The sequence below is a fragment of the Lampetra fluviatilis genome, chromosome 24 (assembly GCF_964198595.1).
Source record: "Lampetra fluviatilis chromosome 24, kcLamFluv1.1, whole genome shotgun sequence".
Taxonomy (NCBI): domain Eukaryota; kingdom Metazoa; phylum Chordata; class Hyperoartia; order Petromyzontiformes; family Petromyzontidae; genus Lampetra; species Lampetra fluviatilis.
In genome coordinates this window covers 4,580,103-4,598,867 of record NC_136298.1, presented here as the reverse complement: position 1 = coordinate 4,598,867, position 18,765 = coordinate 4,580,103, and the positions used below count along the sequence as shown (strand labels likewise).

General features: G+C 52.7%; 1 protein-coding gene across 3 annotated transcripts in view; it reads right to left on the bottom strand.

The window, feature by feature from the left end:
• Window positions 1-14,050: 14,050 nt before the first annotated feature.
• Window positions 14,051-18,765, bottom strand: part of FREM1 (FRAS1 related extracellular matrix 1) — a 57,296-nt gene continuing 52,581 nt past the window's right edge. For all 3 annotated transcript variants that reach the window (XM_078867548.1, XM_078867549.1, XM_078867550.1), the window contains exons 37-38: window positions 16,679-16,764; window positions 14,051-14,325 (exon numbers count right to left, since the gene is read on the bottom strand). In XM_078867548.1, coding sequence (XP_078723674.1) covers window positions 14,084-14,325; window positions 16,679-16,764 — 328 coding nt within the window. In that variant the 3' untranslated portion in view covers window positions 14,051-14,083. The remainder of the gene's footprint in view (window positions 14,326-16,678; window positions 16,765-18,765) is intronic.

Genomic DNA, 18,765 nt, shown 5'->3' with positions numbered 1-18,765 from the left:
ATGAGACTGTGTCCAGATATTTCAAGGATCCGCAAGCCCCTCACACGATCCAGATCTGGTTAAACCCAGCGTGGATCGTAAGCGGGCCAGCCTGAATGTTTCAAACGGGCGCAGATGTTCTTTCAGAGGGGCACCACGTTTCGCAAGGACACACACATGTAAACATGCAAACATGCAAACAATGTACATGTACTCAACTCGGGTTGCCCGGTTCGTACCGCAGTACGCTAATAGCTGCAAAACCGCTGTATATACAACATTAATATGTGTGTGTGGGGAGCAGTATTATGAGTAGTGTATCTGTTAGGGCTCTGCGCTACGAAATATCTGAACCGGTCCTGGGTCTCACCTAGGGAGACAAAGGCGACCGGGCGTGATGCTGGACACCCGACTCCCTTCGTGTGCCGTGCCGGCCTTCATAGGTACTCGCTAACAGCACTTGCCCCAACAATCTATTAAGGCTAAACTGGGGATCTTTGTCTTTGATGTAAATATATATACACATATATACACCCAAGCACATACACTCGAATATACGAATACATACAAGTGTAGTTATATATAAGCACATATATGTACACACACGTACGTTTAATTTATAGCCTGCTGCCACTCCACTGCTGGATGAAGGCCTCTCTACCACATGTCAATGATGGAGGTTGTTTGACCATACTTCACCACGCTGGTCAGTGTGGGGTGTACACAGTCTGACAGACAACTGCAGCGCTACGCGTAATAACTGCATGCCAAACAAAGACAAAGATCCCCCATATAGCCTTAACAGACTGTTGGGGCAAGTGCTGTTAGCGAGCACCTATGAAGGCCGGCACGGCACACGAGGGGGTGGGTGGCCTACACCACGCCCGGCCGCCTTTGTCTCCATAGTGGCAATGTTTTTTTTTTACACATAGCACCAGGTACTCAATTGAGACTGAGTCGACCTAGGGGAGGCCCAGGACCGGTTCGGATACTCGTCACCAGTGCTGCTATCCGCGAGCGGGGAATCGAACCCGGGTCGCCGGGTTCGTAGCGCAGCGGCGCGCTACCCTGCTGACTACGCCACCGCCCCCCACAACCGACAACTTGCGGGGGGCTACGTTCAGTTAGCGTACTCACAACAACAACACAAAACACAGCGTACGCTAACAAACGTGTGCAGACACGCGCGCGCGTGCACGCGCACGACGACACGAGCACACATCCTCCACGTAGGATATTAAAAAAAAAACTTTTGGGGGGGCAAGGGCTGTTAGGCTGCCGTGGAAAACACGACGCTTGGCACGCCGCTCCAGGTGACCTCTTCGCTTGTGGCTGAGTCGACGGTTGCGATGAACTCGCCACTTGTTGGTTGTTTGGGAATCGAATTCGCGGTCGCCGGGTTCGTAGCGCGGTGCGCTAACCACCGCACTACCGCTCCGTATACTGCAGTACAACGCACAGACACATCCGTGTAGTACGCAAAGACACACACGCCGTATTATAGGATGCTGGATAACACTTATAAAACAAGTAAACACTTCCTAAGCTGATTGCTCTGCACGTGTCTAAGATGTGTGCACGTGTGTGGTTCAAGGTATGTGCGTGTGTGGCTCAAGGTATGTGCGTGTGTGTTTCAAGGCATGTGCGTGTGTGTTTCAAGGCATGTGCGTGTGTGTTTCAAGGCATGTGCGTGTGTGTTTCAAGGCATGTGCGTGCGTGGTTCAAGGCATGTGCGTGTGTGGTTCAAGGTATGTGCGTGTGTGGTTCAAGACATGTGCGTGTGTGGCTCAAGGCATGTGCGTGTGTGTTTCAAGGCATGTGCGTGTGTGTTTCAAGGCATGTGCGTGTGTGTTTCAAGGTATGTGCGTGTGTGTTTCAAGGCATGTGCGTGTGTGGTTCAAGGCATGTGCGTGTGTGTTTCAAGGCATGTGCGTGTGTGTTTCAAGGCATGTGCGTGTGTGGTTCAAGGCATGTGCGTGTGTGGTTCAAGGCATGTGCGTGTGTGGTTCAAGGCATGTGCGTGTGTGATTCAAGGCATGTGCGTGTGTGTTTCAAGGCATGTGCGTGTGTGGTTCAAGGCATGTGCGTGTGTGTTTCAAGGCATGTGCGTGTGTGTTTCAAGGCATGTGCGTGTGTGTTTCAAGGCGTGTGCGTGTGTGTTTCAAGGTATGTGCGTGTGTGTTTCAAGGCATGTGCGTGTGTGGTTCAAGACATGTGCGTGTGTGTTTCAAGGTATGTGCGTGTGTGGTTCAAAGTATGTGCGTGTGTGGTTCAAAGTATGTGCGTGTGTGGTTCAAGACATGTGCGTGTGTGTTTCAAGGTATGTGCGTGTGTGGTTCAAAGTATGTGCGTGTGTGTTTCAAGGCATGTGCGTGTGTGTTTCAAGGTATGTGCGTGTGTGGTTCAAGACATGTGCGTGTGTGTTTCAAGGTATGTGCGTGTGTGGTTCAATGCATGTGCGTGTGTGTTTCAAGGCATGTGTGTGTGTGTTTCAAGGTATGTGTGTGTGTGTTTCAAGGCATGTGCGTGTGTGGTTTCAGGCATGTGCGTGTGTGCTCTTGAATACCATTCGGAGCGCGACAACTGAGCACATCTCAGTTCCGGCCCCTGTTGCGGCTAACATCATCTTCCGAGATGTCTGGCGCGCGTGGAAGAGTAGGCCAAAGACCCATTCTAGTAAGGGAGTGGGAGGGGACTCTCTCTAGAGTTCCTTGTATGGGAGGCCCTTTCGCCCGCAGTGGGCATGAGCAAGCAGTTGCAGCGTTGCGCCTTTGCCCTCAATTGCCCGTATCGTTTCGTATGTGTGTGTGGATGCATGTGAATAAGCGACCGGTCCTGGAACTACCCTAGGTCGGCTCGGCCTCAAATGAGTACCGGTATCTGGTGAACGTTGCTACTCGGGAGACAAATGCGGCCGGCGGGATCTTTGCACATATATACACAGATACAAAGATCCCCCCATAGCCTTCACAGACTGTTGGGGCAAGTGCTGTTAGCGAGCACCTGTGAAGGCCGGCACGGCTCACGAGGGGCTGGACGGCCAGCAACCACGGCCGACCGCCTTTGTGGCGATGTTTACACACCGCATCAGGTACTCATTTGAGGATGAGTCGACCTAGGAGAGGCCCATGACCGGTTTACATAATCGTCACTGGTGTTGGCCGTGAGCGGGAATCGAACTCAAGTCACCGATATCGTAGCGCAGCGCGCAAACCGCGGCATGAATGGATTGATGAGCATGTGCTTGTGTGTCCGTGTGTGTCTTTGTATGTCTGTGTGTGTGTCCGTGTGTACATGTGTGCGTCTCTGTGTCTGTGTGTGTTCGTGTGTGTGCGTACGTGTGTGCGTGTTTTTGCGTGTGCGCCCGTGTGTGTGCGTGTATGTACGTGTGTGCGTGTGTGTGCGTGTGTGCTTGTATGTGTGCGTGCGTGTGCGTGTGTATGCGTGTGTGTGCGTGTGTGTGCGTGTGTGTTTGTATGTGTGCGTGCGTGTGCGTGTGTGTGCGTGTGTGTTCCGTGAGTGGGTAGGGCGCTGGCGAGGCTGGCCCTGGCGATGCGAGTGCAGGGTGTGCAGGGTGCGATATCGCGGTTTTTTTTTACTCCGGGGAGCCCGTGTCTGCTCACGACTGATAACGGGGGCGGAGGGAGAGCAGTGGTAAGAGGGAGGGAGTGGAGCAGGAGGAGGGAGGGGGAGGGAGGGTGGTGGAGGAAGAGGAGGGATGCGGGGGGGGGGATTCGGGGGGGGGGATGAGCCACCGAATTTACGCATTCTCATCTTCACCCCATTGTTACGCACGCGCCCCGTTTTACATTTATATATACACACAGACACAGATCACCCGTATAGCCTCGAACAGACTGTTGGGGCAAGTGCTGTTAAGCGAGCACCTATGAAGCCCAACGTGGCACAAGAGGGGGAGCTTTGGCCATCACCACGCCCCGCCGCCTTTGTCTTCCCAGTGCCGATGTTTACACACTCTACCAGGTACTCATTTAAGGTTCATTCGACCGGGGGCAGACACGGAACTGGTTAAAATATTCGCCACTGTTATTGGTCGTGAGCGGGAATCGAACTCGTGCAGCCGATTTCGTCGCACAGTGCGCAAACCAACTGCACACACACACACACAGATTGACACACACACACATACCCACAGATTGACACACACACACACCCACAGATTGACACACACACAGATCGACACACAGATCGACACACACACAGCCTCGATAGCCACGCGCACACACCGTTACACAGATGCATAGACACCGACAAAGATCCCCCGTTAAGCCTGTAACAGACTGTTGGGGCAAGTGCTGTTAGCGAGCACCTATGAAGGCCAGCACGGCACACGAAGGGGTGGGTGGCCAGCACCACGCCCGACCGCCTTTGTCTCCCCAGTGGCGATGTTTACACACCGCACCAGGTACTCATTTGAGGTTGAGTCAACCTAGGGGAAGCCCAGGACCGGTTCACATAATCGACACCGGTGTTGGCCGTGAGCGGGAATCGAACCCCCCGGGTAGCCGGGTTCGTAGCGCAGCATAGCGCTGACCGCTACTCCACCACCAAACACCGACACGCACAGGCCCACAGACACACGGACAGCCATCGTAGCGACATTGCAATCACGATCCACGTCGGCCGAATCATACGCGGCCGACATCAAAGTGCAGTCACACACGCGTGGTCACTCACGCGCGCGCGCACACAGACAGGGCCCTGCCCCAAACCATTGGGGCGCCGCGGTGGCTAGGAGATGTTCACTACCTCGCCTGGTATACGGGAGGTTCGTGGGATCGATCCCCGACCCTGACGCCTGCTGTATATTTGGAGTTTGCGTGTCCCTCTCACCGTGGTCGCGTGCGTTTTTATCTGGTGAAATAACAAATAGTTTTGTTTTTATCAGACGTTAGAGCGGTGTCCTTCATTGCCACTGGTGGCCCCTGGTGACCTTTAGCGCGGCCCCTGGTGACCTTTAGTGCCACCCGTGATGTGCGGCCCCCGACAATACACAACGAGTGACAACACCGCCCCACCGCCATCATCATCGTCGTCGTCGCGCTGATGTCAAACCCCCAGTGGTTTCAAACGTGTGGCGGCCCTCACACACTGATGATGTCTTATCGGCGAAAGTGTTCCCCCGACCCCTCTGAAAATGAGTGAAGAACACTGCGTTACATCATCCCCATTATTATTATTGTGAATTGCACGAGGGAGTGCGACTGCTGAGACTTTGTATCGGAGGCGTCAGCGCGCAGTGGGAACCCACGATAGCACTCCGCACGTGGGTTCCTCCAGCAGCGAAAACAACGATTCTGATTCTGTGTGAATCCACTGCTGGATGAGTGGCTTCCCACACCCCTTGCGGGCCGCCGCGAGGGCTGTTTTGACCATACTTCACCACGCTGGTGGAGCGAGTTGGTGAAAGTGAGGGAGAGGGACAGGGGCGGATTGAGGGGGGGGGGCGATTACCCCCATCGCCCCCCCCCCCCCGTTCATACCTCACACATTTTTATTGATATTTACCAAAGACAATACGTTTATACTGTTTGGTTCTTTCGGTAAAGTCACGTAGGTAAAAAAATAAAAGATCACGACGTTTCGATCGCAACACAAGCAATCGTCATCAGGTGGGACAATTACAGCAAGAAACAACAGATGTAGTTCTCCCACCTGATGACGATTGCTTGTGTTGCGATCGAAACGTCGTGATCTTTTATTTTTCTACCTCCGTGACTTTACCGAAAGAACCAAAGAGTATGGATTCCTGCAGTCACGAAAGCTACAAATCAAGATACAATACGTTTATTTTTTCATGACCCTATTTGTAACGAAACAAATCTTCCAGTTTTGGGATGGTTGCAAAGTCTGGCATCTGGTAATCTTCGCCTTCCTCATCTTCTTCCTGGACATCCCCAGCCTCGTGTGGCCTCCCTTCCTGACTCCTCTTCCTCCGCTCACTCCTCCCGTGTCCCATGGGCCATCGCCATCATCATCATCATCTCCACGTCCACTCCAGGGCCCTTCAATCCTGGCTCACCGCTTCTAAACCACCTCTTCCTAGCACTGCCTCTTCCGTTCTCTCTCTCTCTCTGTCTCGAATCTGTCGGTCTAACGTCGTGTTCTTCACTCGTTGTCAGAGGGGGTGCCACTTTGGCCGATAAGACATCGTCAGTGTGCGAGGGTCGTCACACATTTGTGGATTTGACAGCAGCACGACGATGATGGGAGGTGATCTCACGCGTTGTCTGTTGTTGGGGCCCGCACTAAAAGGCCCCCAGTGACCCGCGGGGCCTTGCGATGAAAAAGACTGCTCGTGTAATGGAACATAACGCGTTGAGAGAGAGGTGTGGGATCAGAGGTGAGGGGCGGAGAAGGTGGATACCGGTAACAACCTTGCGTTTCAGTACAATGGACACCAAAGACAAATATCCCCCGTATAGCCGTTTCACAGACTGTTGGGTCAAGTGCTGTCAGCGAGCACCTGTGAAGGCAGGAACGACACGCAAGCGGGTGGGTGGCCAGCACCACGCCCGTCCGCATTTGTCTCCCGAGTGGCGATGTTTGCTATACACCGCAACAGGGAATGGATATCAAAGACAAATCTTAGCAAGTGCCTCTGTAGTAGTACTATGAACTATTTCCCCCACCCCCAGGTACAGCCCCACTGAGCTCTACAGCTCTTCTCCGGAAGCTACCTGGCCACAAATGATAGCTCAGTGAAGTGGCTTGTCACGTGGACATTTATAGCAGCCAAATACTCTAAACGCGTGGTGATGTTGAATCTAAATGTGGAGGGAATAACCGGAGGACCCGTAGAAAATTCCACGCGACCACGGGGAGAAAGAGAGAGAGACACGCAAACTCCAAAAAATGCAACAGGCGTCAGGGTCGGGATCGAACCCACGCACTCCTGCACACCGGGCGAGGTAGTTAACATCTCCTAGCCACCGTGGCGCCCGGAGTATCCGTAGCAAATGCTTATGTTTACTTGATGTGGTGTGCCGGGTGTAGAATTATTTTCCAGATCGCCGACCGGGCCGAATCCGGCTGGAATTAGACCACGTCGCCCTCCCACACGAGTGCATTTAAACAAGTTAGGGGAAAGCATGCATACGCATGGATTACGTGACGCGTTTCTCTTCGGAAGTACTCATTTAAATTATCAGTCTTGTGTCATGAAGAAAATGGGCCATTGCCCGAAACGTCACCTATTAAATGTTTTTTTTTCCCTCTCTCTGTTAGGGCCACACACGCAGTGGTACTGACGATTGTGTTGAGTTTGTATCGTTGCTAATTTACTGGACGGAAGCCGACCCGCAGCTGCGAGGACAACAGGCGTTTTCGTATTTGAATATACTGCACACGTACGTACGTTGAACTTCTATCGCACCGTACGTAGCCAACCGGGCTAACGAGGAGCGCAGGAATGTAGTCGTTCGTGCTGCTCTGGGTTGCGTCTCCCTGACTTGATGGGCGAGGCCCGGGTAATAATAATCCGTCAGATAAAAGTGCCGTCACCGCAAACACAACTCTGTGTTGCAGGTTCGTTCACATTTGAGTAGCTAACTGGACATCTGCGGGAAAAAAAACAGCTTTGTAGCTCATCGGATTTCTCCACCATGAATACATATTCTGATTCAGAGTCACCTTTAGATAGCTGTCAATCCATTCGGTTTAGCAGCCCGTATTGTTGTACATGGGGAATTGAGTTTTCAGGTCCATACGGCGTACAGCCGTTTCAATACGGGCCAACGAAAATGTGTCGATTAATTTGTGTTTCACCCTCGTGATGAGACTTTGTCGGATGGACGTTGAGATGTATAAAGGCATGGGGGTGACCAATAAGGTCTGAATTGATCTGTAAAACACATTTCTGCGGAGGGAGCTGATAGGAACGTTGGGTTGCTCGGTCAATGGCCAGGGTCAACGGCGGCGTGGTATATTCCGCAAATATGCCCGACTGTGAGGGCGGGCACAAGCCGGCGTGAGTAGGTTAAACGTTGAGTTTAATAACGGCACCACGGGGTGACCAGCCACTCCCCACCCAGCCCCACCCCTCCCACCCCTCACCCAGCCCCTCCCCACCCTCCCCACCCAGCCCCTCCTCACCCTCCCCACCCAGCCCCTCCTCACCCTCCCCACCCAGCCCCTCCTCATCCTCCCCACCCAGCCCCTCCCCACCCAGCCCCTCCCTGCACGACGGACGGACACAATAATCCCCTGTGGGCTGGTGTAACCAGTGGGTTGCTACCGGTATAAGGTAGGGCACTGACGAGGAGTTACAGCTGGGCCCAACTCGTTCCGGGCGAATGTCGCAACGCAGCTGACGCGAACCCGAGTCACGTCGAGTCGCATTTGCGGCTGCGCTCATCATCGCCAGATCACAGCTCTCTGGGCCGGCGGTGGACATTCCACATTTTTATGGCGGGGGGCACGCGTATCAGCATCCGACGATCATCATCATCATCGTCACGCGACCTCCGACCATCCTCGTCGCAGCAACGGCAGCAGCGGCTTTTGGCTGCTGGCCATCGAACCAAGACGGTGGTAACCGTATCGCGTGGCGCTTCCAGACGCGCCGTCTGGAACGTTCTTCCCTTCCGAGATTAGGAAGCCACTGGAGCCATGCATCATCGAGATTGAAAACTCAATTATTTAGAACCGTGTTCCCCCAGCTCTTCGTATTCATATAACATTGTTCGATTCAAGGCACGTGTTACACTCCTATCTATTACCACTGTGACGGTGCTGTTTGTAGCTGGCCGCTTGACACACATATATTAAAGAAAACAAATCTAGAATGAAAACTAATTTCTTTAAAACTGCTTTCTCTGTTTAGTTTGTTGTCCTTCCCCCACACCTCCGATGAGCGCGGTTGGCTACGTACGGTGCGAAAGAAAGTTCAACACACATACGTACATGCTGTTGAACTCTCCGCAAAGTAGCGGCCGCAGAGGGATGACGATGATGATGATGGGGTTGAGTCAAACCCCGAGAACGATTGTTTCAGGGCGCTTTGTACGTTGACACCATCACGAGTATTGAACCCGCCGAATCCATGCAGGATTGAAACTCGTGCGCCCGTTCCTGTTGTGGGTCGAGTCCGCTGGCTCTTACCCGCCCGATCGCATCACCACGGGGGTGGGGGGTGGTCTCGCCGCATCGTCAATCGCTGTCAAACCCTCAAGGAATGGAAAGAGTAACAAGTAAATAAAAACAACAACAACAACACACGCACCAACCTCCCCCCCCACCCCCCCCCCCCCAAGTTACGTTATCGCTGTCAACACGCAGTTTCAATTTGGGAACTCGCAAAACCAAATCGTCGATTCGCCAGGTGGTTCTTTCTCTCTCTCGTTACGATCGCTCGCAACTTCAATACACAGCGACACTGCCCGGCGCCTGTGAATCTGGGGGCGGGTGAGGAGGAGGAGGGGTGTGGGAGGCTACGGGGTTTGTCGCCCTGCCTGTGGTTTGTCATGCAAATCGACGTTCCCACACCACGAAGAAGAGGGAACGTGGGAAGACGGCCACTTGGGCCATTTAGTGGCCGATGTCCAAGATAAGATTGTGCCGGGGGTTGATGGTGGTGATGGTGGTGGTGGTGATGGTGGTGGTGGTGGTGATGGTGGTGGTGATGGTGGTGGTGGTGATGATGGTCTCTTTTTTCTCCTGCCCGGACGCCTTGCGCCTCGTCATAACGCGATGGGGTTGGGGTTCGAGTTGGGATGCGAGTGTGTGTGTACGTGTGTACGTGTGTGTGTGTACGTGTGTGTATGTCTGTGTGTGTGTGAAGCGGTAGTGTAGTGGTTAGCGCGCTGCACTATGAACCCGGCGACCCGGGTTCGATTCCCGCTCACGGCCAACACCGGTGGCGAATATCTGAACCGGTCTTTGGCCTCCCTTAGGTCGACTCAGCCTCAAATGAGTACCTGGTGCGGTGTGTAGTAAACATCGACACCGGGGAGACAAAGGCGGTCGGGCGCGGTGCTCCCCACCCACCTCCTCGTGTACCGTTCCGGCCTTCATAGGTGCTCGCGAACAACACTTGCCCCAACAGCCTGTCACAGGCTATACGGGGGATCTTCATCTTTGTTTGTGCATGGGCGGTGATTGCTACCAACCCAACGACCGCAGTTCCAATTCCGGGCCACGGCTAACGTCACCTGAAGCAGTCCATGCCACCTCTACTCGAGTGACGGATCGACTTTAAATGAGTTATCGTACTTGGCCCCGATGTGTAACCGCTCTCGGGTCGTGCCGGAATGAACAGTTGTCAATAGCACTTTTACCCCACGGGTCCGTACGGGCTTTGTAGCGGCACCTTTGTCTTTGTGGGTAAAGAGCAGGTGTATGATCAAACCATCAGGTTGTGTTCACGTCGAGTGTGACATCATCATGGCCAGCATCAGACAACAACAGCATATACAAGTCATCATCGTCGTCGGAAGCAAATGCGATCATCATAATCAGCAGCGAAAGCAGAGACATACGATTGATCGTTATCATATTCATCCGAATCATCTCAATCAATCATCAGCAGACTTATCATCGTCATAGGTTAGAGGCACCATCATTATTTCAATGTAATTCATATGCAATCATTTAATCATCATCATCATCATCAGCAGCAGCAGCATCAGCAGACTCAATCCATTATCATCTGCAGCAGTCGTTTGCCAACGCAACTGAACATCGGCCCCACGCTCAACGGAGTAGACAGACACACTCGACTTCAATAACAAATCAAGATTTAAAAAAATATAATCAGTCAACGTAATTTCCTGCTCAAATTAGCAGTGGGACGGTGATCGTTATCCGTTTTCAGCCATGCGCCAGTGGTGGAAATTCCACATTCCTATGGCGGGGGCAAGTATTAATCACAAAAACAAGTCCCGATGGCCAAATTGATGGGAAAAAAAACCCGACTTTGTCACATCTCGTAAGCTAAGCAGGCTTTAAGCCTGGATTGCGCTCGGATGGGCGACGTGAACAACAAAAACAACAGTCCATTACAAGCTGCTATGGGGGTAAAGCGGTGGGTAGCGGAGCACAAATGCACCCACATCCATCGTTGTACCGTATTTCTATGCTCCCCGCATTCACCGACGCACACTGCCCAGCGCGGCGAAGTCCGTTCACGCGTACCTACCCCCCCCCACCCACCCCCCACCAACGAACCACCAATCTAGCAGTGGATTGACAACAACACGTGTGCACACAAACACGAGCTAGAGAATGGGGGTCGTGCGGGTGTTGGACTATAACTCGGACGAGGCTGTACTCACTGGCGCTGCCGACTAAAACCGGATTTTTTTTTAAATCCCACGCTCTGCCAAAGCCGCCCAGGTCTTGCCAAATGTAATTAATGACGTGATGAATTACAGGCATTTGCATGCGAAAGACGCCGGTTTTGTTGACATATTGCTCTTAACTGCATTGGCCACAAGCTACTATTGGCACTCGGGAATACTTGGTTTGGCCCAATGAGTTTTGAGACAGAACCATTAATCTGTGTCTTTGTAATTGTATGTGTGTGTGTGCACGTGTGTCTTTGTGGATGCGTGTGTTGGCAAGAGTGGGGGAGCACAGGTGGTGCCCGTTCGTCAGTCATCTCAGTCGGTTAAACCCACAACACCTGGGTCTGTCCCGTGACCTCCTGCCAGCCGGCGAGCCATCAATACTTCACGTGATGGCCTCAAAGTGCACCTAGCCTGGCACAAGAGCTGTGGCTCTTTGCATGTGGATTGTTGCATCGACAAAAAAAGTTGAAAGATGGCGATGTCTTAAAAAAGTCCTTAGTGGACAGATGATGACTGATGATCATGATGATACGCTACGATACGATACAAAGCTGTGGGAGAGGTGGAGTAGTGGTGATCAGCACCACACTACGAACCTGACAACCTGAGTTCGACTCAGGGCCACCTCTAACATCGGTGCGGATGTTGGGTAGCCATCGAACAAAAACGGTGGTCACTGCATCGCCCTTTCAGCTGCGCTTCTGTGGCCGTCTGGAACGCTCTTCCTGCCGATATTAGGAGGCCACTGGAGCCTTGCGCTTTCAAACCATCATCTAGATTGAAAACTAATTTCTTTAGAACTGCTTTTTGCGTTTCGTTTGTCGTACTGCCCCCACACCTCCGATTAGCACGGTTGGCTACGCACGGTGCGAAAGAAGTTGAACGTGCATGACGTACATACTCCGGTGGGGAGCGATGTCTGAACCAGTTATGGTCTTCGCTTTGTCGACTTGGCCTTGAACGAGCAGCTGATGTGGTGTGTCCATCGCATCGCCCCATCGGGTGACAATGCCATCACAACTCCGCGGAGTTTGTCATTTGCGCGGTTTTTGCAGAGGCCGCGGAAAACCCCAGTCAATCGGAGAGGCAACGGCAGCAGAAGGGCGCCGAATTCCTTCCTCCCAAGCTCTGCAGTCCTCTATGTATCACATTATTACCGGCCAACAAATGACACTTTAACTATCACGCATGCACAGGAACATATTCAGCTTTGAACCCAGTGACTCGAGTTTGAATTCCGGGGCACGGCTCACAGCCGAGCACGGTGACCCACGTCACCGACCCGCACCGATGAGGGTGGTGAAGTATGGTTAAACAACCCTTGACCGTCGTGGTGTCTTCAGAGCCCTCGTCCGGCAGTGTATCGACAAAGGGCTGTAAACTATTACAATGTCGTAGACGTGAATGCCGTACACGACTCGGCGTAAGTTGGAGTCGATTTATTACACAATGCGGTGGGAACGCAGACGGACCTGTAACCGCAAGCATACGTCGAGAAACACGTCCCGTGAATATACACTGGCAACAAATACTGCTTTTTAAAAAATATAACTCTCGTTTCGTTACAAAACGCGTGCGCAACACCACCACTAGGTTAGGCTACGGGAGGAGTTTACGACGACGGGAGCGAGCAGAGCACGGTTCGGTCTGAGCTTCGAGGCAAGAACGCGATTCAAACGAATGGTCTCCTCTTACGGGACGTGCGGTGGTGTTTTTGCGGCCGTTTCGAAAGTCGCTCCGAACACTTTCCCATCGACACGTCTCGCGCGAGAACCCCGCTCCAAGACGTCTGCAAGTTGCAGGGTGGGGGTGGGGGCCGGGCGGGGGGGGGGTCCCGTTCACCGCTGAATCTCAGAACGCGCAAGAGGCTCAACGTTAATTGGGGAGGCGTCGTAGCGCCGCTGTTTTTAAAGACGTCGTTACTCGCCGCGGAGAACCGTGACGACACGACCGCCGCCGCTCTACGACAGCTGGCGCCAAACTGTGCCACTCGCCCTGCCGCGCGGCCTTTTACTTCCGATTCCGTTCCGTTGACGCACGCGAAAAACTGACGACGTACACGTACGTCATCGGAATTGGAAGGAGTTAATCGCAGCGGGGAGTGGTGGTGCAGCGATTGGCGCACGATTCTCGTCTACCGCTTACATCGAGTGACATCAGAACCGGTCCTGGGAACACCACCAAACCCCCCCCCCCCTACAACTCCTCCACCTTCACCAACCCGCACTGACCAGCGTGGTGAAGTATAGTCATACTCCATCAAGCTTAATTATCTAGGAGAGCCACGCTGAGTCACAGGACTCTTCATCAGGAGGGTGCTGCCGCTGCTTCTACATTAGATTTTTATTCGAAAAGATGCTTTCAGCCAATCTGTGATGAGTTGCGTTTATTGTTTAGTCACGTGGAGAGGAAACCGGAGCACCCGGAGAAACTCCACGCGTCGAGCGAGCGTGGGGGACAACAACGCTCAAGCATCGTACAGATGGAAACAGATGGCGATTAGTCCACACTTGCTGTAACCACGCGTTGGGGAGCTTCGATTCGATCGGTGATCGAGCGCGTGGGGCACACACGTGGAGCGAAACGTCGCGGGCATCGCGCCGAACGGCAACACGCGGCGGCGGTGGCGGAGAGTTGATGCCGGTGGAGTTTCGTGGTCGAGATTCCTGCTTGGAAGAGAATCTTCACGTTGTGGCCGCCCCTTCTAGCCTCCCCCCCCACAACCTCCCCTCCCCGCTCACCCCCCCCCACCACAGCCAAACCTTGCCTTGCCTTCCGTCGGGAAGGGGAGGGCATCATTCTCGCACGCACACGTAGGGGAGCGACGCGCCCCCCCTGCACCCCCGCCTGGCCCACTTCCCCCTCTGCTGGGCCAGGACACAGCCACCGTGGGCCCCCCCGCGGGGCCTCCGCCGCCGCCCGCCGCTGTGAGGGGCCGCGTCGCGGTCGGAGCGGCCGCCCCCTCGCCAGTTGGTGAAGGTGACCGGGTCGCCGTTGGTCCACTGCCAGCTGCCCTCCTCCTGCCGGTCGCTCAGGCCTGTGCACCGTCCGGAAGAGGCTCCCGGTTTAGAAATGTACCTTTTAAAAATACTTTATATTGTTTTATAAATATATATATAAGTTGTATATCCAGCTGGAAAACAGCAACGTTAAATCGGTGCCGTTGTGTGGCTCAGAGAGTTGGCACGGAGAGGATGGGGTCCTCCCATAACAGATGCCTCCACAGGAGAATCTGCTGCGGCATTCTTCCGGCCAAACAAAACCCACGGCACCGAACTGCACGAGAAGACCGCTTGTCCTAGTGTCACACACAAGACACCGAGAGACGGACACTCGGCTGGCTGGGACACGTTCTCAGAATGGACCAGGACCGTATTCCAAAAATAGCCCTGAGATGAACACCACGGGGCAAAAGAAAACCTGGATGAGCCGAGACCACTTTGTTCTCCCCGTGGTCACGTGGATTTTTCTCCGGGTTCACCGGTTTTTCCCTCTACATTTCGAAACATGCATTTAAGAGTATTTGGCTGCTCTAGATTTCGATGTGATAAGCCGCTTCGTTGAACTATCATTGTGGCCAGGTGGCTTCTGGAGCTACGTAGCTGAGTGTGCCTTCCCTCGTAAGATAAAAACTAGCTTAGTTTTATAGTGTTAGCTATGGAAGGAAACGGAAACCCATGCAGAACAAGGGTAGGAGTCTACACACTTCACACGGGGATGCACTCGAGTTTGGAATCAAACCCGGGCCCTTCTTGCCGTGAAGCACCGTGGCGTTTACCACCACGCCGCCACCCTGCCCGGCGTGCCTCGCTATCTCCGTGGCAGCTCGCCGCCGTCTGGAACGCCTTAGCCCACTGACACACATTCGCAGCGGCGCTCAACATCACGCAGACCTCTAAGGGGGCGCTTCAAGGCCGCGCACACCTCCTCCCTCGCCTGGCTTTTGAGCGACGCCGAGATTGCCCCCCCCCCCGCGCCTCCGTCAAAGTCATTTATGTCCGTGAAATACTGCGTGAATAGCAGATTGCGTTATTATTATTGTTGTTGCATTATTATTATTATGATTGCGTTTGCTTTGTTAAATGACATTTAATTTTCCTTCCTTTATATTTTTTGTTCGTAAAAGAGTATTCGTGACGCTTTGCATTATTAGTTTTATCGTTTCCGACCGGTTCCCTATTCCCGTAACATTGCAGAGCACTCTTAATTTTAGAACTTTCGTGACTGCAGGAATTATTATTTGGTTCTTTCGGTTAAGTCACGGCTAAAGATAAAATAATAAATTAAATTAAATAATAGAATACGACGTTTCGATTGCAACACAAGCAATCATCATCAGGTATAATGAAATAGCGACATAAAATCTAACCAGAAAACTATAGACAGACATATTAGCAGACAGATATCACCAAGATACATAGCGGGAGCAACACAGGTAACAGAGAGGGGTGATCGTCTCTGTGTGGTGGCCTTAAATAGACAGAGGGGGGGGGCGGAGGCAGAGCACTGTACCGATGCTGGCCGTTTGCATCGCGACCGACGAAACCACGATCACGACCAAGCCCCGTAGCGTATAACACGCGGCACAACATACAGAACAGTCGCAGGACACACATGAAAAAATAGAGCCTAACAGCTTATTGGGCACCTTCCTGCTGAAATAAATGAAATATTAAATCTAAATTTATTTAGTGTTATTATTCTGCATTGGACTAGCTCAGGGGTCGGCAACCTTTCAAAGAAGAAGAGACAATTTTTTTGGTCTTTGCCCAAAATAGTTTCCGATAGCCACATCACTCACGCAGAGCTACTTGTAGACAAACACAGAAGCAGGTATACAGCAGATAATACAGTTTGACTGTTGTACATCCTGTTGTCACCAGGACATTCCATAGTGACCCATTCCCTGCCATATTTAATCAATAATCTTTACGTTAAATTATGCTGAAGATTTAGGTTTAAATTGAAAGCTTTCGTGACTGCAGGGATTCATATTATTGGTTCTTTCGGTAAAGTCACGTAGAAGGGAGATTATAAAATAATATAATATAAATATAAAACAATGAAAATTATCACGACGTTCCGACTGCAACACTGGCTTTCACACCCGATGATGATTGCTTGTGTTGCCGTCAAAACGTCGTGATAATTGTTATTGTTTTATATTTATATTACTTTATTATCTCCCTTCTACGTGACTTTACCGAAAGAACCAAGAAGATTCAAGTTTTAGTTTTTTCTAAACGGCTGCCCGCAACAGGGACAGCCAAAGAGCCACAAGGGGGACGCCAAAAAGCCGCATGCCGCTCCTGAGACGCGGGTTGCCGACCCCTGGACGAGCAGTGCACTCTGGAATAAAAACCAACGAAGGCCCGCGCGCGGTGTCGTACCGATCCAGAATGGCTGGCGGCTGCCAAAGTCCCAGAGCCAGGACATCTCCTCCCGGGACCGCACGCTCACCAGGGTGCCGTCGTGACTGTGGGAAACAGCGGACAGCAAAACGGTCGGCTTGCAAAACTTAACAAAAATAAGCCCTCGCCTCGCGGACGAACAACCAGCCGCGCCTCCCGATCGCACGACACACGTCGGGGGAATCTCTCTCTCTCTCTGTCTCGCTCTGCGACAGGCGAGCGTTGTTGTGCCGCGCTCGTTATATCTACGTCAACGGAGGGGATCGTCCACATGCGCGCGTACGCAAGTCTCCTGCGAGACGTCTGGTCGGTATGGAAGAGTAGTTGAACTTTCTTTCGCGCCGTACGTAGCCAACCGTGCGAAGCAGAGGTGCCGGAAATATCACTTCCCAGTCATTGAAATGAAACAAAATTCCCAGGAATTATAGGCCAAATAATTGGTGGTTGCCAACCGGTGGTCCGCAAGGCCGCATGTAGGAAGTGGAGCTCTCTTCTGTCAGCAGTGGCCCTGAGCGAGCAGATGCAGGGCTGCACTTGTACCTTCTTCACCATCACAATGTTGTTATCTTTGTCTGCAGAACTCTTCCCACATTGCCCCACTAAAGGTGCACAATTAGCACGGTTGGCTATGTACGCTGCAAAAGAAGTTCAACATACATACGTACGTACAACGAATGTGGAGTCATCTGAAATGTCGTGACATGCTGCATGTAGTTTACGTGATCGAGTTCAAGATTGCGATTGAAATCGACTTTCGAGAGTTCGACTCCCAGCCACGGCCAACATCAGTTGGCGAGAGATGTGTGAGCCAGCGCTTGTGCTCACAATGATTACAATTACAATCCACTGCTGGGATGAACTTCTCCCCATGCCGGTCGTGGGGATTATCGGAACACACTTGCGTCGGAATTGTCAACCACCCCGCGCTACGAACCCGTTCACCTGACATCGGCGGGCGAGTGAAATCTGAACGTGTCCGGGGTTCCCCCACTTCGCCAAACCCGCGCCGACCAGCGTGGTGAAGTACGGTCAAACAACCCCGCTTGTCGACGCACGGCATAGGGAGGGGCCGGCCTTCATCTAGCAGTGGATTGCCGCGTGGCTGTAGATTATTATTGTTAATTATTGTGATCATTTCCTCAGCACACTGAAATTGACCACGTGTACTTGACCCGGTGTTGAGCTGCCCCCCAGTGGTGGAGTTTGACATCGCGGAATTCAGCGCTGACAAGGCAATTGCTGCCGTGTGATGAGTGTGCTCAGCCTCAAATGAGTACATGCTGCGGTGTGTCATCATCGCGACTAGAGAGACAAAGGCGGCCGGGCGCGGTGCTGGCCACCCAACCCCTAGTGTGCCGTGTCAGCTTTCACAGGTGCTACTATGAAGGCGGACAGCACTTGCCCCAACAGTCTGTTAAGGCTCTACAGGGGATGTTTGTGTGTGAGTGCGTGAGTCCATGTGAAAGCATGTGCGCGTGTGTGCGTGAGTGAGAGCATGTGTGCGTGTGTGTATGTGCGTGCATGTGAGTGCGTGTGTGTGTGTCAGTCATTCGATACATGACACCTGGTTCTGCGCCGTGACCTCCTGCCAGCGGGCGTTCGACACTTCTCAACGTGCACATAGCCTGGCACAAGCGTCGTGGTGACGTCACCGCCAATTAGTGGCGAATGGCCGTTGTTGTTGTTGCGTGCATGAGAGCGTGTGTCCGTGCGTATGTGTGAGCACGTGTGTGTGCGTGTGTGTGTGCGTGCGTGAGAGTGTGTGAACGTGTGAGCGTGCGTGCGTGTGTGTAAGCGTGTGTGTGAGTGCGTGTGTATGCATGTGTGTGAGTGTACGTGTGTAATAGCTGCTCATTCAGAAGAGGAGTTGGAGACGCTGCTGCTTAGACTGGAGCGTGCCACTAAGAGATGGGGCCTTAGCATCAGCCCCACCAAAACTAAGCACCTGCCTGGGTATTTTGTACCATCGGACACTCCCACCCCCACAACTCCCAATCGGTGATGGGGCAGTTGTGGAGAGAGTGGAGAGTTTCCCATACCTGGGCAGTGTGCTCATGACCGGCTCC